This window comes from Talpa occidentalis, unplaced genomic scaffold (genome assembly GCF_014898055.3).
Source record: "Talpa occidentalis isolate TD23 unplaced genomic scaffold, MPIMG_talOcc4v2.1 talOcc4.12, whole genome shotgun sequence".
NCBI classification, from domain to species: Eukaryota; Metazoa; Chordata; class Mammalia; order Eulipotyphla; family Talpidae; genus Talpa; species Talpa occidentalis.
Window position 1 is genome coordinate 73,447,420 of NW_023601212.1, and position 27,911 is coordinate 73,475,330.

General features: G+C 39.1%; 2 protein-coding genes across 2 annotated transcripts in view; one reads left to right on the forward strand and one right to left on the reverse strand.

Moving 5' to 3' along the window:
- Positions 1 to 5,217, reverse strand: part of SEPTIN14 (septin 14) — a 38,180-nt gene extending 32,963 nt beyond the window's left edge. The window contains exons 1-2 of the mRNA XM_037506757.2: positions 5,036 to 5,217; positions 4,299 to 4,370 (exon numbers count right to left, since the gene is read on the reverse strand). Of these exons, the coding sequence (XP_037362654.1) occupies positions 4,299 to 4,355 (57 nt within the window). The 5' untranslated portion in view covers positions 4,356 to 4,370; positions 5,036 to 5,217. The remainder of the gene's footprint in view (positions 1 to 4,298; positions 4,371 to 5,035) is intronic.
- A 5,254-nt stretch (positions 5,218 to 10,471) lies between these two features.
- ZNF713 (zinc finger protein 713) lies at positions 10,472 to 27,768 on the forward strand. Its single transcript, XM_037506756.2, has 6 exons — positions 10,472 to 10,594; positions 19,315 to 19,403; positions 20,079 to 20,205; positions 20,529 to 20,621; positions 22,049 to 22,120; positions 22,716 to 27,768. The coding sequence occupies exons 2-6, from the start codon at positions 19,317 to 19,319 to the stop codon at positions 23,771 to 23,773; spliced, it is 1,437 nt and encodes a 478-aa protein (XP_037362653.1). The 5' UTR covers positions 10,472 to 10,594; positions 19,315 to 19,316; the 3' UTR covers positions 23,774 to 27,768.
- Positions 27,769 to 27,911: the final 143 nt, after the last annotated feature.

Genomic DNA, 27,911 nt, shown 5'->3' on the forward strand with positions numbered 1-27,911 from the left:
AATCTGCAAAGAGCTGATGAGACTCAACAACAACAAAGAAAATAATCCAGTCAAAAAATGGGCAGAAGAGCTAAAAAGAAACTTCTCAGAAGAGGAAATGCAAATGGCCAACAGGCATATGAAAAAATGTTCAACATCACTTGTCATCAGGGAAATGCAAATCAAAACTACCATGAGATACCATCTTACACCAGTGAGAATGGCACATATTAAAAAAACTAGCAACAACAAATGTTGGCGAGGGTGTGGAGAAAAAGGAACTCTTCTGCATTGTTGGTGGGAGTGCAAACTGGTCCAACCACTATGGAAAGCTGTGTGGAGATTTCTGGACCTACTAAACATAGAACTTCCATATGATCCAGCAATTCCACTCCTAGGTATTTACCCAAAAGACACAGAAACATCAATTCCAAAGAGCACCTGCACCCCTATGTTTATAGCAGCACTGTTTACAATAGCTAAGCTTTGGAAACAACCCAAATGCCCAAAAATAGATGACTGGATCAAGAAGATGTGGTACATATATACCATGGAATATTACTCAGCATTCAAAAAAGATAAACACATGCAATTTGCAGCAACATGGATGGCGCTGGAAGGGATCATGCTCAGCGAAATAAGCCAAAAAGAAAAAGAAAAATACCGGATGGTCTCACTCATAACAGGAATCTAGAAAACTTAAATAAGGGACCAGGAAAATGAATAACTTTAAGAAAGTGAAAATCAAAATCAACAAAAAAACTATGAACCAGAGACACTTTTAGGGGGGCGGGGGGGGGAGGGGAGGGATTGGGGTCAGAATGGGGGGGCTGCAATTGTATGGGGAATATAACAATAAAATTTATTATTTAAAAAAAAAAAAGACTTTTTTGTATCTAACACCAAAAGCAAATGCAGCAAAAGCAAAAACAAAGTGGAACAACATCAAGCTAAAATCTCCTTCACAGCAAAGAAAATCATAAACAAAATGAAAAGACAATCTGCAAAATGGGAGAAAATATTTGAAAATTATGTCTGGTGCAGGGTTAATATAAAAAATATATGAAGAACTCATATAACTATTAGCAGAATAACAACAAATCTGATTACAAGATGGTCAGAAATTCTGTATAGACATTTTCCAAAGAAGACACACAGATGGCTAACAGGTACATGAAAAGATGCTCAACATCATCAAATCAAGGAAATACAAATCAAAACCATAATGATATTTGTCTCACACCTATTAGAATGGCTGTTATCAAAAAGGCAAATAATAACAAGTGCTGATGGTGGTGTAGAGAAACTCTTGTGCACTGTGGTGAGAATGTAAATTGGTGCAGCTACTATCAAAACAATATGGAGATTCATTTAAAAAATAGAACTACTATATGATCCAGCAATTCCACTTCTGAGTATTTATCTGAAAAAAAAAAAAAAAAAAAACACTAACTCAAAAAGGATACACGGATCCCATGTTCATTATGTAGTCAAATGTCCATCAGTGAGTAAATGGATAAAGAAAATGTGAGGGGCTGGGGAGGGAGAACTGGACTACCACAAGCAAAAGAATGAAACTACACCACTGTTTCACACCATACACAAAAATTAACCCAAATATACACACAGATATACAAAATAAAAAAAATTAGCCATAAAAAATAATAAAATCTTGGCATTTGCAACAATATGAATAGACCTTGGGTGCACTATAAATAAAATAAGTCAAAAAAAGAAAAACAAATACCTTATGTTCTCACTTATATGTGGAATATTAAAAAAGGTAAATTAAACTAAATTCACAGGTATAGAGACAGATTGGTGGTTACCTGAGGCAGGGTTAGGGGGCAGAAATGAGGGAAAAGGTCAAAAGGTGCAAATTTCTAGTTGTGAAATAAATATCTGGGGGATATAATGTATAGCTTGGCAACTATAGTTAATTTGAAAGTTGCTAAGAAAGATTTTAAAAGTTCTCATCCCAAGGAAAATCACTATGGTGATGGATGATAATACATAGTGGTGATTATTTTGCAATATGTACAAATATTGAATCATTATGTTGTACGCCTAAAACCAATGTAAAATTATACAATGTTAAATTGCATAATTTAAAATTAAATTTTTAAAAAGAATATAGTTTTATTCTTTAAAAAGAATACAGGTTTAATATATATGATGAGTTGTGAGTTCTTCTCTACTTATGAAAAGGACATTCTGATCCATATAATCTAAAAATTATTTTAATGTAGCAATAATAGATTTGGACACTACATGATCCTCTCTGACCTGGACTCCCTTATGACAGTCTTCTCTCATTTTTAAAACTGTAGCTTAGGGAGTTAACAAATCAAAAGAGCCAATGGCACAAGTATAATCCTTTGTCTTATCAGAAAGGACAAGAAACCTTGACCTCTTTAGCACCAAGTTCTCACCCACAGAGAAAATAGTGCTAGGAGGGATTCCCATGGTATCACTGTTATCTGACAGATGTCTTCTGATGAACCAAAAAGTTCTTTCTTAAAATATTTATTTTTGGGCCTCCCCGGTGGCGCAGCAGGTTGAACGCAGCACTATGAAGCTGTCCACAGCCTCTGCAATGCAGGTTCGATTCCTGGCCAGCCAGGGAGATTCCCACATGGCGTGGCAGACCTCTCCTGTCTCGCCCACTGCTCCCCTCAGCAGTGTATTTCGTCAGTCTGCCTGTTCTGCTCCCTGCTCTGTCTCTGGTGAATTCTCTCACCCTCCCATGCCTCTGGCCTATACCCCAGTTCTTGTATAAATCAATAAATCTTAAAAAATAATTTAAAAAATAAAGGGAAAGATTGAAACTGGGGGACTGAAGAAGGAAAATTGAAAAAATAAAAAGAATTCCAACAATAGAGAGTTTTGAATATGAGACTAAGTACTATGGATTTAATCTAAATAGTAACAAACAGTGACTGGAGCTTCTGAGCCAGGGAATAATAGAAGATGTCAAGAAGATGACCATGGTAGTGGAATGCAGAGTGGCGGGGAGAGGAAACCTGACCCAGGAGAGTTGTGGAGCCACTTGCTAATAGAAGTGAGTGGTAATGAAATTACTGGTGTGAATGGAAAAAAAGGAAATAATCAGGGCCTCCCTGGTGGCGCAGGCGGTTGAGTGCAGTGCTGTGAAGCTGTCTGCAGCCTCTGCAGCACCGGTTCTATCCTGGCCAGCAGGCCGCCGAGGGTCCCACATGGCACAGCAGACCTCTCCTGTCTCGCCCGCTGCTCCCCTCAGCAGTGTATTTCATCAGTCTGCCTATTCTGTTCCCCGCTCTGTCTCTGGTAAATCCTCTCACCCTCCCACACATCTGGCCTGTACCCCTGTTCTTGTATAAATAAATAAATAAATAAATAAATCTTTTTTTTTTTTTAAAAAAGGAAATAATCAAAATAACTTGACAACTTAAACAGATATTATGATCAGTAATAAGAAAATCAGAAGAGAAAACTAATTTTTTGTGAGAGATAAATGTCACTTTGAGTTTTAAAATTTTAATTTTAAGGAAAGTATAGAAATACCCATTACAGTGTTGTAAGCCAATGCACCTTCCATTAAAAATAATAATAATAATTAATTAAAATAAATAAAAGTGGAATAGCCATTCACTCCAAAGGCATAACAGTGAGGAGAGGAAAATATGGTCATTTGATGGTTCAAACTAAAATATATAAAAACATACATTTTTGAGAAAGAGAAAACATCAGGAGCCATTGTGAAGCTTTAAACCAACACTATTTAAATATCTCAATACTCTAGATACATTTGATATTTTGGTCATAAAAAATTCTAAGTCAGTTTTTCCCATTCTCTCCTTTAGTGTAAATTTTTATATTAAATATCATATATTCTTCTTAGTATAAAGACTCATCTTAGAGTGGAACTTAGTGCAGTCCCACCTGGTAAAGTAATAAAATAAGCAGCCGCCCCCACTAATTCTTAAAATAATTTCATTTAAAAGTTACTATAAGTACATAAATTTCCAAAAACATATACATCAAAATAGTTCTATTCTTTTCACCCAGTCTGGAGTTTTAATTTGTTATTCTCTGGTGTAAACAGGAGGAACAGCCTTTTGCACTACTAATAATATCTGCAGACTCAAGAAACATGCAACAATTATTTAAGTCATCAGTGATATTTAACTCCCAAAAGTATAAGAGTTATTTCATGTCCAAAATCAAAACAAAAACTAAAGCCTTTAACATTTAGGTTTTTATCAGTTTGCTGAGTCAATAGTTTGTAGAATCTTTTTGAAATACAAATAGGGTAGTTCTGTTTAAAAGATCTACTCAACTATATCTTCATCATCATTGCATATCTGTGTGGACACACATGTTGGTTTTTCTGCCATTCCAGACTGAAAGAGCTGAAAACAAAAAACAAAGAACCTTTTAAAAATTACCTTAAAGGCTTTATTCCTACAATATAATTTAGATCAATAAGGGAGTCTTATAAACATTATCCAAAGTTTGGGTTTTCAGAATACACTACTGTGTTTTAAATATTGGCTCTCTTGCTAGACAAGTTTCTATATAATAAATAATGTATAATATTTTATTTATAATGTACAGTAATATATTTAGCATAAACACAAAAAAAAGGCATCTAAAGGAAGGCTAATTCTCTTTTAAACTCAAGAGAACAAAGTATTCTTTTTCTTTAAAGGACTCCCTGGGCATCTGAAAGGGAAGTAGGGAAATTGCTGTGAACAGTGTTAAAAGAACCAGGAAGACACTTAACCATTACTTAACTTCCTCAGTGGCTTAGTAGGGGAGACAGGGAATGGAAGAATGTACTTATTAAAGGAGAACTGGGAAAGCAGAACTTATAAATATCTTAGAAGTCCCTCAGACACTGAGCTGAATTAGTGATGGAGGTCATTTATGAAGCACTAATTCTGAATCTAGCATTGTGCTCAGTGCTTATGGGGTTTACCTCCTTTAGACCTCATCATAGATAGGAGATACACATATTTTTATTTCCATGTGACAAATGAGAAAATTAAAATTCAGAAAAAATCAAGCAACTTACTTGCCCAGGATTTCAGCTGTGCAGCAAACACAGGTCTGAATTGACTCCAAAGCTGGTTTTCCTTCTGCTGTCCGGGATTGTGAACCAAATATTCATTGTGTTTGCAACAGTTTGGAATAAGGGAGGAGAGGTACAGAAGAGCATGTTGTGCTGATTGCTAAGCAGAATTTTCTGAGAAGGCCATGCTTTCTTATTTTTGAATACAGCAAGAGATATCGAGGACAGGAGGCTTGCTTTAAAAGAAATATTATATATGTGTCCCAAAGAGAAAAGCAAACAAAATCAAAGAATGTTCTGTACCATGATAGCTTCACATGATGTATCCTGGGGATTATTCCACTTTAGAATATAGAATTATCTCATTTTCCCCTAATAATAATGTTCTCTAATAGAGTGTTCTGTTCCATGATATAGTTTGTTCTAGTTTAATATATATGAAGGTTCTAAATTATTTAGCAGAGCATTAAAGTTGGCCATTGCAGTGACTTCCAACTTTTAATTGCAAACAGTTAAACCACTGAAAAAGGTTTGCTTCCTAAGTTCTTATACTGCTCAGAATTTGAAGCAGTTACCGTAAGTTCAAGGGTCTCAAGTTTCAATTTGCAGAGGAAAAAGTTTTGGAAATCTGAAGTACACCATGGTGACGATAGTTATTAATACTGTATTGTATTGTTTGTTCTTACACATACTCACACATAAATGATAACTAGTTATCATTAATTAGCTTGTTGTGGAAATTATTTTACAGCATTATATGTATATCAAAGCATTACATTGTATGCCTTAAATATATACAATATCTGTTTGTCATTTATAGCTCAATAAAGGTAGCAAATAGAGAAGTAAATTTTTAAGAAGAATCTCTCCATGTAACTGAACGCATTCACAGCAACAAAAGAAAAAGGAGAATTCCCATAAAGCATTTATACTATATCCAAGTGCAATGACTGTCTTGAGTAAAATAAGTTGTGTGATTCTGAGAAATATGAACTCATTTTTCATGGAACACCAATTTCAATTGCAAACACAACTGGCAAATGTGGTTCTTCAGGTTTGATTATTTCTAAGACAATTTCTTGAAAATTAAGAAAGTTTGCAGTGTAACATGAAGGAAAGTAATTGAAAAATATGTATTATAGGTGATAAAATTTGAGCTTGAAAGCTAAAATTAGAATTTTTGAGTTATGATCTTGACAGCTTCCTAATACGTAAAAACTTTTCTAAGAAGATTGGCAGTGATAACAAATAAAAAGTTTTGATATTGTATATTGAAATATGTCAACAATAACCAGACTTGGTTCCCCAAGCCTATTGACATTGTAGCCTGCATAATTCTTTGTTGTGGAGGACTGTTTGTCTCGTGCATCAGAAGATGCTTAGCAGCATCTCTGGTCTCTACACAGACGTCAGTGATTACCCCAAGAGGAACAACCAAAACTGTTTCCAGATATTGCCGAATACTTCCTAGAGGGTAAAATCCACCCCCAGCTATGAACCACTGTGTTAGATAATTAGTAAATAGATATTTTCCAAATGACCAATATAGAACATTACAAACATACATGAATTCAAGATCCATTTGAAGAGTGACATAGACCAATAGATTTTAATGTAGTAAAACAAAAAAGTGTGAATAGTGTTTCAAATTCTACATTGCAACTAGTCTTGTCGAGCTTGTAGAATATCATAGGCTATTCATAACTATTAAAGGATTCATAACTAAACAATTACAAGTTGATTAATTGCCAATTAAATAACAAAATATTCATAGTTATTTAAGAATTCCTTTTTCAAACTACGTATCTATAGGAAGCCAGATTTTCTTCAGAAACATCAACCAAAACAACATAATTCTTCATTTTTTTTTTAAAAAAAAATGTTTTAAAAAAAAAACATTGGTTTACAACATTGTTGGTGATTTAGAGGTATAGGCTCTCCCCCTTCAGGTGCTGTTACCTCACCACCCCACCAGCAAAACACCTGTAGTTCTCCACCACAGTCCATTGTGTTCCCCCACTTTGTCTTCTCCCCTCCCCTTCTGGTAACTTCAGTTCTACAGTCAGATTTCTAGGATTTGTTATTGGTTTGACTTCATCAGACCCTTTGTTTGTTTTTCTATATTCCACATGTAAGTGACACCATTCAATATTTGTCTTTCTCCTTCTGACTTACTTCACTTAGCATAATCCCCTCCAGTTCCATTCATGTTTTCACAAATGGCAAGAGTTTATCTTTTTTGATAGGTGAATACAAATTTCATTGTGTATACATACCATATCTTCCTGATCCACCCAACTGTTTTGGGACACTTAAATTGTTTCCATGCCTTAGAAATAGGGCTTGGAAATATTGTAATTGGTGCTGCAGTGAGCATAGGTGTGCATATTTCCCTTGGAATTGGTGTTTTTGTATTATTCAGGTAGATAGGAGTAAAATTACTGTGTCATACAGTAGACCTATTTTAACACTTTGAGGAACCTCTATACTGTCTCCCCTAAGGGCTGAACCAATCTACTTTCCCACCAACAGTGTAAAAGTATTCCTCTTTCTCCACTTACGCATCAACAGTTGTTGCAAAGCACCATATTTCAAGAGATTGAATGTAGAAGCATATAATAGTCCAGCTGCCTTTTTTTCTTTTTTCTTTTTTATTGTGTCAAAATATACATAAAATTTACCATTTTAAGTTCAGTGGCATTCAGTACATTCACATTGTTGTGCAATATCATTATCCGTATCCAGAACTCTCTATCTTCTCAAACTGACACACTACACTCACTAAACAGTAAACAAACACACACACACACACACACACACACAAGTCCCTGGAAACCATTTTACTTTCTGTCAATGTCAGAATTTGACTACTCTTGGCAACTCATATAAATGGAATCAGACAATATTTGTGCTTTTGTTACTGATTATTTCACTTAGCATGCCTTCAAGTTTCATCCATGTTGTAGCATGTGTCAGATTTTCCTTTTTTTAAGGCGGAGCGATACCCATTGTGTATATATATATACCATGCTGTGCTTATCCAATCATCTTTCAGTGGACACTGGGTTTCTTCCACTATTTTGGCTATTGTGAATAGTGCCGCAGTGAATACAGGAATGTGAATGTCTCTTCAAGACCCTGATTTCAATTGTTTTAGGTGTATAACCAGGAGAGGAATTGCTGGGGCCACAGTGTAATTCCATGTTTCATTTTTTGAGAAGCCAGACTGCACAGCAGCTGCACTATCTTACATTCCCATCAGGAACACACATGGTTCCAGTTTCTCCATCTCAGTACCAATCCTTGTGCTTACCATTTTTATGGATAGTAGCCATCCTAGTGTCCGTGAAGCACTATCTCAGTTGTGTTTTTGACTTGCATTTCCCTAATGATTAGTGTTTAATATCTTTTCATGTGTTTTTTGGCCACTTGTATACTTTGAGGAAATATTTAAAATCCTTTGCCCATTTCTAAAATCTGGTTATCTGTTTATTTGTTGTTGAGTTGTAGTTCATATATGCTGGATAGTGATTATTAAATACATGATCTACAAATATTTCCCCCTCTTCTGTGGATTGTCTTTCCACTCTATTAATGTTCTTTGATGTACAAAAGTGTTAAATAAGTTCAGTTTACCTATTGTTTGTTGTTGTTGCCTATGCTTTTGGTGTTATCAAGAAGCTGTTGCCAAGAACAGTATTGTGAGTTTACTCTTGTGTTTTCTTCTTAAATTTTTATAGTTTCATCTCTCAGTTAGGTCTTTGATTCATTCTCAGTTAATCTTTGTACAAGGTTAGCTTCCAGTTTCATTCATTTGCTTGTGAATATCTATTTTTCCCAAAACTATTTATTATTAAGTCTGTCCTTGCATCATTGACTGTTCTAGGAAACATTTGAAATGCTCTAATTGAAAATCATTTGAAAATACACGTGAGGGTTTGTTTATGGGCTCTGTAGCCTATTTATCTTTATGCCAGTAATAAATTTGTTTTGATAACTGTAGCTTTGCTAAATTTTGATGTGAAGTATGCCACATCAAAACTTTTTCCTTAGATTCAAGATTGTTTGGCTATTCAGGGTTCTTTGAAACTCCACATGAATTTTAGGGAATATTTTTCTATTTCTGGAACAACATGGTTGGGATTTTGATAGGGATTATATTGAATCTGTAAATCACATTGCATAGTATTCACATCTTAAAATATTGTCTTCCAATTCATAAATAGTGGCAGTGTCTCTGTCTCCTTTAATTTCTTTCACCAGTTGACTTTTAAGTTGAACTTCTAAGGGATTAGAAAAAAATATAATTCTTCTCACTAAATTCCTTAATAAAATTGTCCATAAAACTACATTTTATATTCACATCTACATATATTCACATTAATAAGTAATCAGTTTTTTATTGTTGAAATAACATTTTAATTTTCTATTTTTAATAATGTAAACATTCATAGATATGACCCATATAAGAATCTCTTTGAGGTGCTACCTGGAGTTGGGTGAGAGTGCAGTTTAAAGACAGTTCTGGCCAGCATGTCGTTGACCATGCACGAGAACAAGTTAAACTTCAATTTAAATCTCCCACTCTCTGCAAAGGTGATTGCACTTGTTTGCCCAGAGCAGGGGACTTTACCACTTTGGCCACAGAGACTAATGTTGTTCTATTGACGTTTTCTAACAAAATATCATGCACAAAAAGGGAAAATGTGAAAAGGGTATTCAGATTGATTACGCTGACTCCATCTCTTTCCTGAGACAGCATCTTACTGAACTTTTTATCTCTGAAAAATATGTGCTGGCTATCAGAAACTGGTTCTCTGCATAGAACAAACTTTACTGTGAACTGTACAAAAATAATTCCCACCCCCCCCACCAAGATCATTTTGACTAAAATCCAACAAACTCTAAGAAATGTAATCTAGTAACCCTAGCTTTTGCAATTCTTTCTCCCTGCCACCCCCACCATCTTTTTTTTTTCCTTTAAAAATCCCTTAAACAATCCCATTGGCATCACCCCGGGGGATGCCAATGCGGGCTGAAGCCTGAGTTTGTGCTCCCTGATTTGCAAATCTAAGATTATCCGGCCCCCCACCCCCCCGCAAATAAACACTATTATTTCATTTTACCCTAAGTTGTTTTTTCCTCCGTGGCATATTTGTGCGTCTCAGTTTTTGGTAGTACCTCCCTATTTGAAAACAATTTCAAAGATGAAATATGTAAGATTTCATTATAGACTAGCATTAACAGATGACCCTCTGCAATCAACACTGGTGATGGAGAACACTTAACTTTGAATAATTAAGCAAAATGTTATCCCCCTTAAAAGAATCCCATTCTCTTTGTTAGACCTGTAACAACAGCAGAACCATGCAGTCCTGATCACAGAATTCCATCAATACGGTACGGGGTGGGATGCCAGCAGGGCCGCGGCGCCGTGGAGGACGGCGTCACGGACACCGCCCCGGGCCCAGAGGCCACCGCTTCTGCCTGGGAGGCCGCCCGCCTCGGCCCTCTCTGAGCAAGACACTGTGCGGCCGCAGCCTCCCGGCTTGGCGCGCCCGGGTGAGCAGCACACCCCGGGTGCGGGTGGGAGTTGGGAGTCCGGCGTGAGGGAAGCGGTGGGCCCGGGGCCGCTGGCGCATGCGTAGCGAAGCCCGCGCGGCGCGGTCGCCATTGCGGGGAGGCTTCAGTCAGCGCCTCCCAGGCGCGGGCGGCCGGTGCGGCCCCGGGGACCCGGCCAGCGGGCGTCATTGGCTCGGGCGCCGCGGCCCTCACCGCTCGCGCCCCAGCCTCAGGCCCGGCGGGCGGCGGCGGCGGCGGCGTCAGGGGGCGGGGCCGCCCTTTGTCTGCGCGGGCTGGTGAGTGCGGCGCGGGCGGGGGGGGGGGGGGGGGGGCGGCGGCCCTGGGTGCCCGGGCGGGGCCGCCCCTCGCGGGAGCCGAGCCAGCGCCGGCCACACCTGCGGCCGGTGTGCGACCTTCTCTCTGAGATGATGAACGTCTTTCCCAACCCCCCCCCATATCGTGTAATCTGCCCCTCGAAAAAGAAAATATGTATTTTTGTGTCTTTTTTTTTGGAAGGGCGTTTCCCTATCGCAAGGTTTAAAAAACGCTCTTGTTTACTCTCCAGTGCGTTTAAAATATATTTAATACCGCTTTGTGGCATTTTAAGCTGTATTTTTTTAAAGATTGATTTATTTATTATTACAAGAACCGGGGTACAGGCCAGATGCGCGGGAGGGTGAGAGGATACACTAGAGACAGAGCGGGGAGCAGAACAGGCAGACGGACCGAAGGCACTGCTGAGGGGAGCAGCGGGTGAGACAGGAGAGGTCTGCCGCGCCGTGTGGGTATCTCGCCGGCGGGGATTGAACACGCGCTGCAGAGGTTGCGCTGCGCTCAACCGCCTGCGCCACCAGGGGAGGCCCTTAAGCTGTATTTCATCGGGTGGTAAGGGGGTTGCTAGTGATACCGGAATTGCAGGTTTTCAGGTCTAGTCTCCTGGGGAGGAATGGATTCCAGGCTGGAGGGTTGTGCTGAGTCCCGGCCACTGGACCCCCACGGGCTGGTGTCTCACGAAGCCGCAGCAGGAGCTTGCAGACGCTCAGGCAAGCAAGCAAAAAGAGGCAGATTTGTTGAGAGAGAGAAAAAGTTTATTGAGAGAAAAGGAACAGAAATAATGTGGGACTCCCAGGCCGTGGAACCAGGCCAGGGAGGGGCAAGGAAGCCACGGTGGAACCCAGGGAGTATAGACCTTCTTTCCCTGATTGTGCCAAAGCCTCACCAGGCTCTCTCTGATGGGTCAGTTCTCGGTGGTCTCACTCACTGCCTAAATGTCTCTGTGCCCAGAGCTAAGTCTCTGTGTCCCAGCCCTTATCTTAGCAGACTTTTCTTTATCATCCTTGTTCCAAAATGTCCTGTTGCTCCTAGTCCTGGGGTGTTTGATTAGTTCCCTTTGGAATTTGTTGCCCTTATCTCTGACGCCTTCCTTAACTCTCCTAAATCCCTGCCTGCACTGTCCCTGAAGCTGCCTAATTATCCCTCACTTGCCCTGGGACTCTGGGACTTTGCCTTTCCCTTTCCTCCCAGTTGTTTGGCCATTTGTGGAATCATTTTCCCACTGAATGAAAGTAACTCTTTGTCATATTCTGCAGGTATGTCTATACGCAGATCTGTTTTTTTTTTTATATAGTTGTTTATTATAGTTATTTTGTTATTTTTTAAAAGATTTATTTATTCATGCATACAAGAACCAGGGTACAGGCCATATGTGCGGGAGGGTGAGAGGATTCACCAGAGACAGAGCAGGGAGCAGAACAGGCAGTCTAACTGAAATACACTGCTGAGGGGAGCAGGGGCTAGACAGGAGAGGTCCTCCACGCCATGTGGGATTCTCGCAGGGATCGAACCTGTGCTGCAGAGGCCGTGGGCAGCCTCACAGTGCTGCGCCCAACCACCTGCACCACCAGGGGAGGGCCGCGAATCTGTTTTTAGACCCTTGCAACTCTTGACAGTTCCTGTGATTCCATTTTGTTTCCATTTAATTGTATGTTAATGTGCAAAAAATATTTTTTAAAGATTTATTTTTTAAAATTTATACAATGGCTGGGGTACAGTCCAGAGGGGCGGGAGGGCGAGAGGATTCACCAGAGACAGGGGGAGAGCAGAACAGGCAGACAGACTGAAAGCACTGCTGAGGGGAGCAGCGGGCATGACAGGAGAGGTTCGCCGTGCCATGTGGGTATCTGGCCGGCTGGGAATTGAACCCGCACTGCAGAGGCTGCGGACAGCCTCACAGCGCTGCACCCAACCCGCTACGCCACCGGGAAGGCCCCCGTAAAAAATATTTTAACATATCCAGAGTAAATCCCTCTTATTTACCTCCCATTGATAGGATGATCCATTTATTTTAATTAATTTTAAATTGTGACCAAAGTAAAACATCCAAAAGTGAACTTTCTAAGAGACAGATTTGATCATGACACTTAATTGGTGCTCAGTAGATAGATATTAAATGAGTAATCTTTCTTGATAGTCACTTTTTGTTGAAAACTTTGGCTTGCTTCCTTGTTGCTGTCATGATAATAACGTTTCTTAGCGGTGTTGGCAAAGCGCTTAACACTGTAGCTGTGCCAAACTACTCAAACAGGGCACAAAACTCTCTGGGAAAATTTAATTAGTTTGAGGCTATAAAAAATTTAGACATTTTAAAAGAAAAAAAGGTTAAAAATAAGTGCGAGACATAGGGCCTCCTCGGTGGCGCAGCGGTTGAGCGCTGGGTTGCGAAGCTGCCTGAAGCCTCTACAGCGCCGGTTCGATCCCCGGCAGCTCCCCGGCCACTGAAGGAGGGTCCCACATGGCGCGCAGACCTCTCCTGCCGCCCGCTGCTCCCCTCAGCAGTGTACTTCGGTCCTTCTGCCTGTTCTGCTCCCAGCTCTCACTCTGGTGAATTCTCTCACCTCCCGCGCTTCTGATGTACCCAGTGCTTGCATAAATAAATAAATCTTTAAAAAAAAAAAAAAATAAGTGCGAGACATAAAGAAAAGATTTGCAACATGTGTAAGAGACAAAGGGTTTAGTGTCCATAATATGTAAAGAACCGTGGCTAATAACAAAAAAGGTAAAACAGACAGAGAATATGCACTGGCAATTTGTAGAAAAAATACGAAAGGTCAACAACAACAACAGAAAATGCCTAGCCTTTTAAATAACCACAGAATGTAGAGGAAGATATATTTCTCACTGATTAGACGGGCAAAATTTTTTAAAAATTGATGCTATCAAGTGTTCAGGAAAATGCAGGGGAGAAAGGTACCATTTTTGAATGACCGTCCAACTGTACATACCAAAATGTTCAGTGAGCTCACTCTGGTTCAGAAATTTCACTTTAGGATCTGTCCTGCAGAAATACTTACACATGTACACAAAGATTTACATGCAAAGATGTTTATTGCAGAATTGTTTGTAGTTTTATAGAGCTTACATGTTCACTTAGGACGTAGTTCAGTGTATTGTGGTGATAAGCGTATACAGTGGAAACCATGCTGCTATAAAATAAAATTAGTAAGTATGAAATAAACAAACAGGGAAAACTGAATAAAGAATGTTGAAAAACATGGGCCTCCCCAGTGGCGCAGCAGTTGAGCGCTGGGTTGCGAAGCTGCCCGCAGCCTCTGCAGCTCCGGTTCGATCCCCGGCCGCTCCCTGGCCACCTGAGGAGGGTCCCACATGGCGCGCAGACCTCTCCTGCCACCCGCTGCTCCCCTCAGCAGTATACTTCGGTCCTTCTGCCTGCTCTGCTTCCCACTCTGGCTCTGGTGAATTCTCTCACCCTCCCGCACTTCTGACTGTACCCAGTGCTTGTATAAATAAATAAATAAATCTTAAAAAAAAAAAGAATGTTGAAAAACAGCACATAGTATAATGAGCTTTATAAGTATTCAGGTGGTTATGGTATATAGATTAATAAATGTACAGGAAACGGGCATCACAAATGAAATAACAGATTCCCAGTAAAGCTCAAAAAATTATCCCCTAATGGGAAAATGCCCAACCAAACCGGCTGCACCTGAAGTGGGGTGGCTAAAACCCAAAAGCTTGCCACAAATCTAATGTACCTTCTGATAGAGAATCGCAAGAAAGGGTTTTGGCAAATCCCAGAGAGCTGGGACTGAAGGAGAAACTCAAAATTCAAAATGTCACACATAATCCGCCATGAAGTCAGGATAACAGCTGCCATTGTCTCTGCCAAGGACAGGAGCATCCTCCTTCTGTGTGTTTCACCCACCCATCTTCCAAGTGTCTCTACATGTCTCTCTTCCACGTTTCTCCTCCCATGTGTCACTTCTCCTAGCAGGATGCAAGTCAAAGCCAGAAAAGGTAGACAGTCCCTGCACACAGGTGTTCAGTTATAAGCCAAGCATGGCCACTGAACTCTGCCCATAGATCCTGTCAGCTCCCCATTTAGAAAGTCAGGTTCATGGCATGCTGGAAATTGTAATTCTCAGAGCCTGCAGTCTCTTTCTTGTGGGGATGGGGGTGAAATCTGTAAAAATGTCAGGGGGTGGATTGTTCCTCTAACGGGCAAAAGGAAAATCACCACTGGGCAAACGCCATATTAATGGTTTTTTTTTAAAGATTTATTTTATTTATTTATGCATATAAGAACTGGGGTGCAGGCCAGAGGTGCGGGGTGAGAGGACTTATCAGAGACAGAGTGGCGGGCAGAACAGGCAGCTCTATTGAAATACACCACTGAGGGGAGCAGCAGGTGAGACAGGAGAGGTCTGCTGCACCTTTTAGGTCAGCTCCCTGGCTGGGGGATTGAACTCAGATCTCAATGGCTGGTGATAGCTTGATGGCATTAAGACTTAACCCCTTGCTCCACCAAGGAGGCCCCATGTTAATGATTTTTTGCAGGCAACATATACTGCTGGATGCTAAAACTAGTGGATTTGAGAGAATCAGGATATTTTCATAGTCTTAGTATCTCCCCAGACTACACAGGGAAAGATAATAACTAGGGAGAAACCTAGTAAATACCACTTTAACAAGTGATAAAATCTAACATTACTATTAGCAAGACATGTTGAAAATATACACCCATTAATAGGATGAAGTAAAGATACATGATTACTTCTGTGGTATCTTACATCTGCCAATCTTAAGCATTGCCAAAAATACTTCATTCCAATCATGAAAAAACATCAGACAATTCCAAGTTGAGGGACATTCTATAAAACAACTTAGCAGTTTTCTTCATAAGTTATCAAATTCACTTTCTGGGCACTCACCTGGTTGATGGTGACATGGCCAAACAAGGGTAGGATTGTTGGTAAGTACAGGTCCCATTATAGTACCACTCTCAGGAAAATGGTGAACAAAACTGAAGTCAGCCAACACGCCAAGTACACTGGCTCTTTGGCACAACCAAAATGAAGAGGTGAGCTTTGGGGATCTGGCACTGTGGTTCCTACATGCAAATGCTAGCTGGGGGTGCCTGGACCGACAGCACCACTTCTGCAGCCACGGTAAAGTCTGCCATCAGAAGCCTGAAAGAGTTGAAAGACAGTAGTTCTGCAAGTTGGAACATTGCCTACCTATGATAAATGGAGTAATTTATGAACGTTGTTTTGATTTATTAATTTTGTTAATGTTCTGACATGTGTTGCATTAATTTTGCTTCTCAAAGACTTGGGGATTAAATACTTTAGAAAAGTATACTGAGATAGGTTGCAATCCAATATTTTTTTTTTTTCCAGAGAAGAATAATATGTAAGAATATAAGCCTTACAGGTTAGGTATGTGTCTTACCTTTTTATAACTATTCTTGCCAGATCAAGTTCTTTAAGATTTATTGGTTTAAATTGTGTAAACTCTTATTTTAAAATCACAGTTAATGTTTTCAACTGTTTCAAAAGGTAGGATAACATTTTGTCTGACTGCACATTGTATTAGAATTTCAGAACAAATTTTGCAACTGTTACATCATTCTCCATTGTTCAGTTTGCACACAATTATTCATAGGATTGGATTATTCAACAACAACAAAAGTTATTAAGCTCATGATAGAAAGCTCGAGGAACTGTTACAAATTGAAGAAGATAAGGAAAATTAACACCTAAACGCAATATGGGATCCTGGATTAGAGAAAAAATATTATTGGAGAAATGTGAAATTTTAGCAATTTGAATTATTGATATTTAATTCCTGGATTTAATCTTTCTATAACAGTTACTCGTCATCCCCTTGGGGTTTTTCTAGGATTCCCTATGTACATTATCACATAATAGTCTCTGAGAAGTTTTATAGCAAAGAAACTTAACTTTGTTGAAGCCATCATTTTCCATACTTGATCTCTTCTTGAGAGCAAGAGACTATTTAACACGCTTTAGGAAAACCTCAAGTGATATCTAGGGTCTGTTTCAGTTCACATATATAAAAGGAGAAACCTTGTTCTACCTAATTTGGTAAATGCAGGTTTTGTTGTGAATAGATGGTTTTGAGGTGTTTAGGTTTGAAACCTCAGAGCATTCTCACAGATTCTGTCTTGAGTCTTTAGACCTTACGACCTTTTTAGATCTTTCGCTTGGTGAAATAAGGACCTAGCCTTAAAGTACATTTAAATTACTCCTGAAAGAGCTACCTCTTAGTGAACTGGTTGTAAAAATGTTAGATTCATGCCATGTCTTTGGGCAGTGAGTGCCTTCCTTATTTAATAGAGCCATTCCACTAGAACTACAGTTTTCTCTCTTTAAAAAAAAAAAAAAAAAAGCTTCTCAGAAATGACATCATTCTTCATTTCTATCACTAACTTTTGGGAGAATTTTTTTAGGTGAACCTTTGTGAACAGAAAAAAAATATTATTTAATGGTTACTAGAAAACTGACATTTCACTCTGGTATTGGTGCACCTGATTTTCCGGTAGAAAATTCTTTCTGGGCCTCCCCGGTGGCGCAGTGATTGAGCACTGGGTTGGGAAGCTGCCCACAGCCTCTGCAGCGCCAGTTCGATCCCCGGCCCCTGGCAAGGGTCCCACGTGGTGCGCAGACCTCTTCTGCCGCCCCCTGCTCCCCTCAGCAGTGTACTTTGTCCGTCTGCCTGTTCTGCTCCCTGCTCTGGCTCTGGTCAATTCTCTCACCCTCCCGCGCTTCTGACTGTACCCAGTGCTTGTATAAATAAATAAATAAATCTCAAAAAAAAAAAAAGAAAAGAAAATTCTTTCTTAGGGAAAGAAAAACTCTTTCTGAAAATCTTTTACTTGGCAAGGACCACAAGTATGCTATTCTTGTGAAAAGCTTGGGAGTTGATGGATCTATAGATCTCTGCTTTTTTGTAATTTGTGAAACTGAGAAATTCTAAAAAATGTTTTTTATTGTTTAAAGAGTTCCACATTCTACTGCATTCTATCTTTATGAATGAACAGTTTGTAAGTCTCTTTACAGACTCTGTAGGTCCCTAGGTGACCAAGACTGCTGAGTTTCTTCTACTGACTGGTACATCTCCTTACAGGTGCTCAGTCTGAAATTACATCTTCGAGGATCCCTCTTTGCCAAGAGACAAATTTGAATATCATAGTGAAGTCTGTATAGGAAGCATCAATACCTTTAGAGAAGGGGAAAAAAGTAATAGCTTCCTTCATGAGCCCCCATGTCTCAACTCTGCATGAACAAGGCAAGATTCTGAGAGTGGCTACCCCTGGGAAACAGAAGTCTTTCTTGTGGATATCAAGCTCCTGAGGTTCTTGTTAGAGATGAGGCACCTTTAATACCTGGGAGTGGCTATACAATAAATCAGCTTTCAGGACTGACAAGGATACTGAAGCTGTTAGTGCTGCATCTCCTGACCTGTGTTAGAAGAGAACAAAGCTTTGGTGACCTCACAACTCAAGAACTGCTCACAACTCAAGGTGTAGTAATCCTGGGGGAGGACTGAATCCAGGTACTCAAAAAGTACAGTGGACATTCTAAAAGAGTGACATCTCGGGGCCTCCCCGGTGGCGCAGCGGTTGAGCGCTGGGTTGAGATGCTGCCCGCGGCCTCTGCGGCGCCAGTTCGATCCCTGGCTGCTCCCCGGCCACCAGAGGAGGGTCCCACATGGCGCGCAGACCTCTCCTGCCGCCCACTGCTCCCCTCAGCAGTGTACTTCGGTCCTTCTGCCTGCTCTGCTCCCTGCTCTGGCTCTGGTGAATCCTCTCACCCTCCCGCGCTTCTGACTGTACCCAGTGCATGTATAAACAAAAAACAAACAAACAAAACAAAACAAAACAAAAAAAAAAGAGTGACATCTCATCTGTTTGTCAGATCACCTTAGAGAAAGTAGAGCGATCTGGAGTTTGGGTATAGTGGTGAATTAATCCCCTTAAAGATTAAGAACAGGCCCTCAACATATCATCTCTGTATCATGTCTCAGTAGTTCTCATCCCCAACTTAGAATCAGTTGGAGACTTTAGAAGTTAAAATACTATTGCCCAGGCCTACCCGATCAATTAAATCCAAATCTCTGGGAATATATTTAAATTTCCCATGTGTAGAGCTAAAGGTAAAAACCACTGAGTTCTCCTGAGCTTCCCATATGCCACAAGTGGAGCTATACCACAGAGGAAAGAAAGTATTGCACTGAATTCCTCAATGTAATAGAGGAATAAGAATGCCTCAGTTAAGTCTTTAAGCTACATCTTAGAGGGCTTCTCTATATTGACTGCCATTCCAGCACAAAGAAAAAACTCTTTAGTTTTAACCTTCATATTATGTAATGACAAAGTACTTCTATTCTCTTTTTCCCAGTTATGCCTTCTCAGAATGCTATACTTTCCCAGGAGGGGAACATGAAAGTGAAAGAAATGAATGATGAATCACAGATATTAAAGTCCCAGGTAAGTTCAGGATTATTCTCCTCTGAAATTTTATTGTAGTTCTCAGAATGTGCACACTTTTATTTTTCAATTTTCAAATAGAGGCACATGCAACAGGCTGCGGGCATTCGCAAAGCGCTCAACACTGCGCCAGAGATTTTTCAATTTTCAAAGTACTCAGAAGTATCAAAATCCAGAGATCACCAGAGACAGAGTGGGGAACAGAACAGGCAGACTGACTGAAATACACTGCTGAAGGGAGCAGTAGGAGAGACAGGAGAGGTCTGCTGCGCCATGTGGGTAGCTCCCTAGCCGGCTGGGGATCGAACTCGTGTTGCAGAGTCTGTGGATAGCTTCATAGTACTGTGCTCAACCCCTTGCGCCACCAGGGAGGCCCTCTCCACCCTTGTTTCTTTTCCCTTTTTAAATAACGCACCAAAATGTCCTCTCTCCTCCTCTTTACAAAGCTTAAAATTCTGTTAAGGATCTACACAAGAATCAATGTCTTGAAAAATGAGAGAAAGATGGGTACTAATTGCTGTTTAAAAATTCTTGACCCAAATTACTCAGACCTGAAGACTCTCAGCACAATGGCTTAGACGTCCTAACCTTTGTCTATTGCTGTGCTTTGACCTGTCCCCGCAGGCCTCTGTAAAAATGGTTTCTGGCTGAGCAGGGTTGTTCTTGATGTTTCAGGAATCACTGACATTCCAGGATGTGTCTGTGGACTTCACCAGGGAAGAGTGGGACCAGCTGTACCCTGCTCAGAAGAACCTCTACCGAGATGTGATGCTGGAGAACTACAGGAATTTGGTTGCCCTGGGTAAGAGACAGCTGTGAAACTGATCGTTCTAATGGGTTTATTTCCTTAAGTAGTGAAAACCTCCAAAGTTCTTTGTGAATACATAGTTCAGGCCATGACAGAAAACTGATCATTGGTTTTGGAGTTAGAGACCTTCTTTCTTGTTCTTTCTCCTCAGATAGAAGGCCTTGATTTTGCTGAGTTTGATAAGGGTAGCTTTATTTTGGAAACCACTCCTTTCTAAAACCAGGGACCCTAAAGATTAAAAAGCTTGGAAATGAATTCTGAGAAAAATTTGTGTTCCCAGTATAAATTCCTTAGGCGTATATTTTTCCCATGAATAGGGCATCAACTTTATAAGCCAGAGGTGATCACTCAGTTGGAGCAAGAGGAGCAGTGGATGATGAAAAGGGGCGGCTCACTGGACACTCATCCAGGTGAGAAGCAAACATTTGGGGATTTGCTACTCAGTTAAGGGACATAATCACACAATATGCTCAATTGAATGTGCTCCAAATATCTCCTTTGGGATTTAAAGAATACTGAGACCTTTCTTAAAATTCAATTCGTATTTGACTTTTATTAAAAGTGAAAATGGCCCTCTTTTTTTTCTGATTAAGCAGACATTATTTTTGTGTTATGAAATGTGTAGTGTTGCAGAAAGCCCTGCAAGATGTTTTAAGTTTCCCAGTGGCATCACAATATACTAATACTGACCAAAGACTTGTCTAGAAATGTTCCCTTCTTAGGTACAAAAGAGATGATAGGTGCCCTCGATATCTAATTTTATTAAAGGCCTATAGCCCTGTGCTGTAGTTGATCCAGGGAATATGAAATCAGTGGATAGATAGTAACCATATTGAGACTATAGTAATTTCTGCAAATTCCCCAGTTTTCATTATGAAGAGTCCTTAAACCCTTGTGAGAATGATGGAAGCCAGATGAGCCCCTGCCATAAGTTATAGAGCCTTAATCTGTAACTGCGGCAGAGATACTATACTCACTTAGCATAGGACTTGGGCAAAATAGATTGCATGTCATTCTCTCACTGTAAGCAGGGTAAGTTTTTCTCCTTTATTCCCAAGTATCACTTTTGTCTATACTCTCGGACAACAAAGGGATAGGCAGCATAAAGTCTGATAAGGTAATTAGGCAGAAGTACAAAGTAGGACTTGGGGGTTTTCATGAATGATTGGGTATCTAGCTGAGTAAGGCCAAACCAGAAGAAAGTTGATAGAAGAGTGGATAATGAAAGAAAACTGCTACTCTGTGTCCCCATATACATGGCTTCATAAGGATGTCTGTGCTCATTAAGTGCCCCCCTCCTTTTAAGGGCCATTACAGGCATGTCACTAACATGGGTGCTTAAGTTAGGTGAGGAGGAGGAAGCAGTGAGTAGACTAGAGTTTGTTATTCAAAACTGCTCTGAAGGAGGCCTCCCTGGTGGTGCAGAGGGTTGAGCACCACGCTGTAAAGCTGTCCACAGCCTCTGCAGTGCCGGATCGATTAACAGTGTATTTGGTCCGTCTGCCTGTTCTCTTCCCCACTCTGTCTCTGGTGAATCCTCTCACCCTCCCACACATCTGGCCTGTACCTCAGTTCTTGTATAAATAAAAATCTAAAAAAAAAAACTGCTCTGAAGCCAAGATAATTGTTTTCTCAATCTGGAGTTCTGGACTGTGTCCTGTGGTAGCCCACTGGGATGTAGATAGATGATTAAAGATGTGATGCCTTAATGTTCAATGCCTTGAGGGTATCCACAGAGGAGGAGCAGTGCCTGTGTAGTCCATGTAAAATCACTACTCCTAATCTAAGTAGATGGCAAGTCTATCAACCAGCAGCAGTTTTCCCTTTTACCTTATAGAAGGAAGACAGAGAAAGAAGGAAATCAACGAAAGTGACCATGAGCATGCTGATCAGGCTGCCATGTTTCCAGGTATATACAAAAGTTCTGGAAGCTAGACATGAGGGAATGAATGTCTTAAACTCTACTCCTAGCCAGTATGGCCTAGAGTACCATACTTACCTGTGGCTCTAGGAGCCTGGTCCTCAGGCTATGGATTTGGTGCAAAGAGAATATGAAAGACTGTCTTCAGCAGTCCAGCCAATCATTAACATTACAACAGAATGAACTACAAATGAACTACAAATGAGAACTACAAATTCAGGTTTATAAGAACCTGAATTCATCCCATTCTTCTCTAAGTATGGTCTTTCTTCTAATATCTCCTACTTTTTGAACACAGGCTTTTCCCCATTCCTTGTTCTCCTTTTGTATACCATAGATACACCTGGGTGATCTGTTCTTTTTATGATTATCACACACATTTTAAGGTTTTTCCTCCGCTCACTGCTTGTCATCCTTTCATAGGTTTTGAACTGTTTATATGGCCATATTTTAACATTTCCAATGCCACATATGCCTAGTCTGCATTACTGTTAGTTTCATTTGTTAATTCATTATGCAACAATTTCACTTTTAAAACACAGTGAATACAAGAAAGAATTTGTATGTTCTGAATTTCTTTTAGATGGGGAGAATAGACCCGAAATCAAAAAATCAACTCCAGACCAGGACATTTCTAATGAAAATCAAACCCATGACAGAATCATGGAGAGACTAACAGGAGACAGTTTCTGGTATTCCATCTTAGGAGGTCTCTGGGACTTTGATTACCAGTTAGAGTTTAACCAAGAAAACCAGCAGAGACATTTAGGACAAGGATCTTTCACCCACAAAAATATCACAAAGGAAAGGAGTCTTGAATGTAATAGATTTGGGGAAAACTGTAATCTGAACTCAAGCCTTACTGTGCATCAGAGAATTCCCTCAATTAAATTACCCCTTAATTCTGATACACAAGGAAATAGCATCAAACATAATTCAGAAATGATTTACTATCAGGGAAACTATGTAAAACAGAACGCTTATGAATATAATGAGTGTGGAAGAATCTTCAATCAACATATTCTTCTTACTACTCATATTCATGCTAGAGAGAAATCCAGTGAATGTGGGAAAGCCTTCAGTCACAATTCATCTCTTACTCAATCTCAGATAGTCCTTACTGGAGAGAAGCCCTATAAGTGTGACGAATGTGGGAAAAGATTCAGCCAGAGGATACATCTCATTCAACATCAGAGAATCCACACAGGAGAAAAACCTTTTACATGCAATGAATGTGGGAAAGCCTTCCGTCAGCATTCATCCTTTACTCAACACTTGAGAATTCATACTGGAGAGAAACCGTATAAATGTAATCAATGTGGTAAAGCCTTTAGCCGTATCACATCACTTACTGAACATCATAGACTTCATACTGGAGAGAAACCTTATGAATGTAGTTTTTGTGGGAAGGCCTTCAGTCAGAGGACACATCTTAATCAGCATGAGAGAACTCATACAGGAGAAAAACCTTATAAGTGTAATGAATGTGAGAAAGCCTTTAGCCAGAGTGCACACCTTAATCAACATAGAAAAATACATGTTCGGGAGAAATTATGTGAATATAATAAATGTGGAAAAACTTTAAGCCACAATCCTTCACTTACTCAGCAGCACATAGCTCATAGGGGGGAAATCATATGAATTTATAAATGTAGGAAATTTCTGGTCAGACTTTTTCATACCATTCAATAATAAATTAATCAAACAGAGAGAAAGATTATAAACTTTGACCGAATAGCAACCAAATAAATTTAGACCTTAAGCTAGTAGCATATTCTCTTCCCAGGAGTGGTTACAAATAGTAAAAATAATTTATTTTATAAGCACTATTATATTGGAGTCAGGTTCTAAATCTTACATGAAACTTTTTTTAATGACCAGAAATCCAGTAGGCAATAATCTATAATGATTTGCCTGTAAGTTTTTATGGTGCAAAGTTTTAAAATTATATATCAAGGCAATAGTATAATATAACCTGTCACATAGAATTGAAATAGCCAGAAGAGAGCAATATTTCTCAAAATTCAGTCATTTGTGTGCTTCCTTTGCAGTTTTTATCATACCTAGTATTTACCTAACTTTTTTCTTTAAGTCAACTCAGACTTTTTAGCCTTGTCCTAGGAAATATTATTGAAATTATGAGTTTTATATGCTAATTATATTTGCTACTTCCCATCAAATTAAATATATAACTTTGAAATTTAAAATATTGTGTATATTGGTGTACTACCTAAAATCTTGTGTACTACTATTTGAGAAACAATTTTATAGCATATTGACAATAATAATATATTTCTATTCTTTTAGCAATTCTGCATTACTTTTGTTGTTCGAGTCCTAGGATCACTTTAAGAAGCGTCTCAGACAAGAGTGAGGGTCTTACTGCTCAACTATAAAAGACTGATTCAGACTAACCCACTTTTCTTTATTGCTCTAATTTTTAATTTACCTATAGCAAACATAGATTTTTTTTAATTGAAATTGTTGTTTCTGCTATATTTGCAGAGAGGAGTTTTGTTTTCATACTGATGACAGGCTAATAATCCATATGTCACTCTACACCCCTGGAGACTGTAGCAGAGGGTGAGCTGTGGTACCCTGTTGAGGCCAAGAACCAGGGAAGACCATTATTGACTGATATAAACAACTATAAAAGCATCACTAATTGACTTAATTCATTTTATTTATTAAAATATATGTATATTACTTTTTTCTAGAAAGAATTTAAGGTGGTTTAATTAGATTTTTATAATCATTGCCTTGTTTTATAGAAGTCATACTTTGATATCACAAAGCTTTATAAATGTAAATTGTCCTAAGCCATAAATAGCAGCAATTATGGGGCTGCTTCGGTTTCTTGGCTTTCCATTTTTCTCTCAGTCTTCCCAGGCATAGCTGAAGGAGCCATGAGGCTAAAGCAGGAACACTGTTCTCCTGTTTTCTTATGTTTTTTTCTAACATAGCTGCCTTCTCAAGAATTTTTTCCTATGAAAGGGATAGATTCTATATGTCTGAGTGAAAGCTGAAATGATTTAAAGACTTCTACAAATTCAAACACTAAATAAAAACCAAGAAAGTAAACTGATAAAATTAATTTCATCACAGTTACACTTTTCAAAGTGCATTTATCTTTCATGCAAGAATGGATGTAAACTAGTTCATAAAACCCTGAGTTACTAAAAATCAGGGGGGATTTCTAATAATATTTTATGTTCAAATATCTGTGTAGTAGAGATCATTTTGAAGGGCAGTTCATTTCTGGAAGTATCTCTTTACCTAAAGGAGCTGTATTTAATATTCATTTGCCATAATGAGTATAGGGCACTCAGATTTCAGAAACAAAGAGTGAGCTAAGGTGAAATCTCAACAGCAGAGTTGTGTCATAAAAGAAGTCATGATCAGCTGTTGATAAAGGCTTTGATGAGAGTTTAATTTGCAGCGAGGATTAAAATAAAAACCTCAATATACCACAAAGAGGACTAAGTGCTCCAATATAAAACAATATATTGCAGCTCAAGTAAAAAAGAATATGGGATTTTCACAAGAGGATCAGCAGAAGTTGGGCAATCCCAGAAAAGAGGTATCTGGACTGAACCAGACCATCGTTGGCTAAGGATTTTCACCAATTCCTCATATATAGAATTTTCAAACTAGAAAGCATATTATACATTTCTTAGAGTCAAAAATGATTATGCTTATATTCACTGTACAGTAAACTATGCCATTCTGATATGAATTTATTCTCATGTGAGCCTTTGTCTCTTTAAATGTTCCAAGTTAAGGAGTGAACCCTAGATATTTTAGTTACGTTGAAATACTGGTGCTCCAAGTATGGGAACCAAGGGAATTGTACTCATTCAAAAATCTGTGGTACCATTTATTTCTGTCTCAGAAGGCAAAGCATTACCCTTTCACATCAGTTTATCTGGTTCATCTAAATAACACCATCCAATCAGGTGTTACAGCCCTTCTTTTATGGAAGAGATACTTAACCTTAGACACGGTAATAAATAATTTATTATTCAGGGTTATTCAGACTGAAATGTCACTAAGAACATCATCTTATTCCTAATCCAGTAGATACAAACAGTGCCTGGAACAGTCTTTTATAACACTCTGAAAACATTTGGTAAATGTATCAACATTAATAAAATGAAAGATTGCTATCAACACCAAAATTTGTGTGACTCCTTTTCTCAGAAACAGAGTATTAAAGGATCATGTTGATGGATTCTTTTATCTAAAGGGTGTGGGTTTGGAGAAAAACATTACAATTTGTGTTTTGATTAATGTTCAACTTATTAATTAAAGAAACCAGATGACATTCTTTAAGCAACCAATGTTCCTCTACTTATCATAGATGTACCCTTAATAAAATGTAAGAACTAGAAGTAGAGATCCCCATTCTTTTAAACACTGACTTCATATTTAAAGAATGGACACCACCAAGAGTGAAGCCCAATATAAACTATAGTTGGTAATAATGTATCTATATTGGCTTATCAATTGTAATAAATGTACCACACTAAATCAAGATGTTAAAGTAAAAGGACAGGATGGGGAGAACTTGGATGAGGGGTATATGGAAACTGTACTTTATGCTCAGTTTTTCCGTGAACCTAAAATTGCTCCAAAATGTCTACAGAACTCATTTGAAAGTCACTTTTAAAAAGTAATGTTTCAGTCATATATTATAAAGGATGAATTCATGAAAAAATTACATAGAAGATCTGATACTCTGGGAAGATGTTCAAGACAAGATGAAATGGTGTCATCTAAATTATTTAAAGAAGTATGCACAGGAGAAAATGCCTAAGGGTAAGTACTAGGAGGCAAAGCAGCATCTGTTGTCAAATATGAATATCAGAAGGTAAAACTATCTGATCTACTATATGTTATGTCTGTATAACATTCCAGAAGAAAGACCAGTTACCAAGACAATTCAGGCCTTCATTGAGTGGAACCTTGATATGACTCCCTTCTGTTTCTATTTCAACAGTGTTGCACTGAGCATCCTAGGTGTCCTAATGTAACTGTCCTAAGTGACATTTACTTAGGCTGATTCCTCCCACTGCAGGATAAGTAAATGTTGTCTCTAGAGTGGGATTTTTGTGCAAAAAATCACAGGGATGAAGCTAGAGGGAGCTGCTGTCCATGCTCAACAAACTGTTCTGAGATACTATATATTAACAAATCACCAAGTCAAATTCTGGCCTGTACCCCTGCTCTTGTATACATAAATAAATAAATCTTTAAAAAAAAAATTCTACTTTTAAATCCCAAGGACCTTTCTTCTGCTGGGATCTCACATGTTCTACCTCTTGCCAAAAGTCCCCGAGGGTTTAGATGCTGGGTCTGCGCTTATGGTGATTGTAGCCAAGAAGCAAATCATAGATAAACATTATCACAAACTGTTTATAACTTTCCATTTTGCACAAAAGCCCATTTATCTTTCCTAAAAGTCTTAATTTTTTTCCCATAGGAGTCCTTCCTCCTCCCCTTCCCTCATTGTTGGCATATAAATCCCTACCTCTAGTTGTTCAGTGAATCTATTCATCTATATACTACATGCATGTATAAACCTGTCTTTTCTCTTGTTAGTCTCCTGTAACTTCCCTCCCCTTCCCTTCCTGCCCCTTCCCTACAGGAAAAGGCATGATTTGAAGACACAGCAAGGTGGCGGCCATTGGCTGCAAGTCAAGAAAAGAGTCCTTACCAGAAACAGTCCTTAAGGCACCTTTACCTTCTGGCCACAGAACTGTAAGAAAATGTTTTTGTT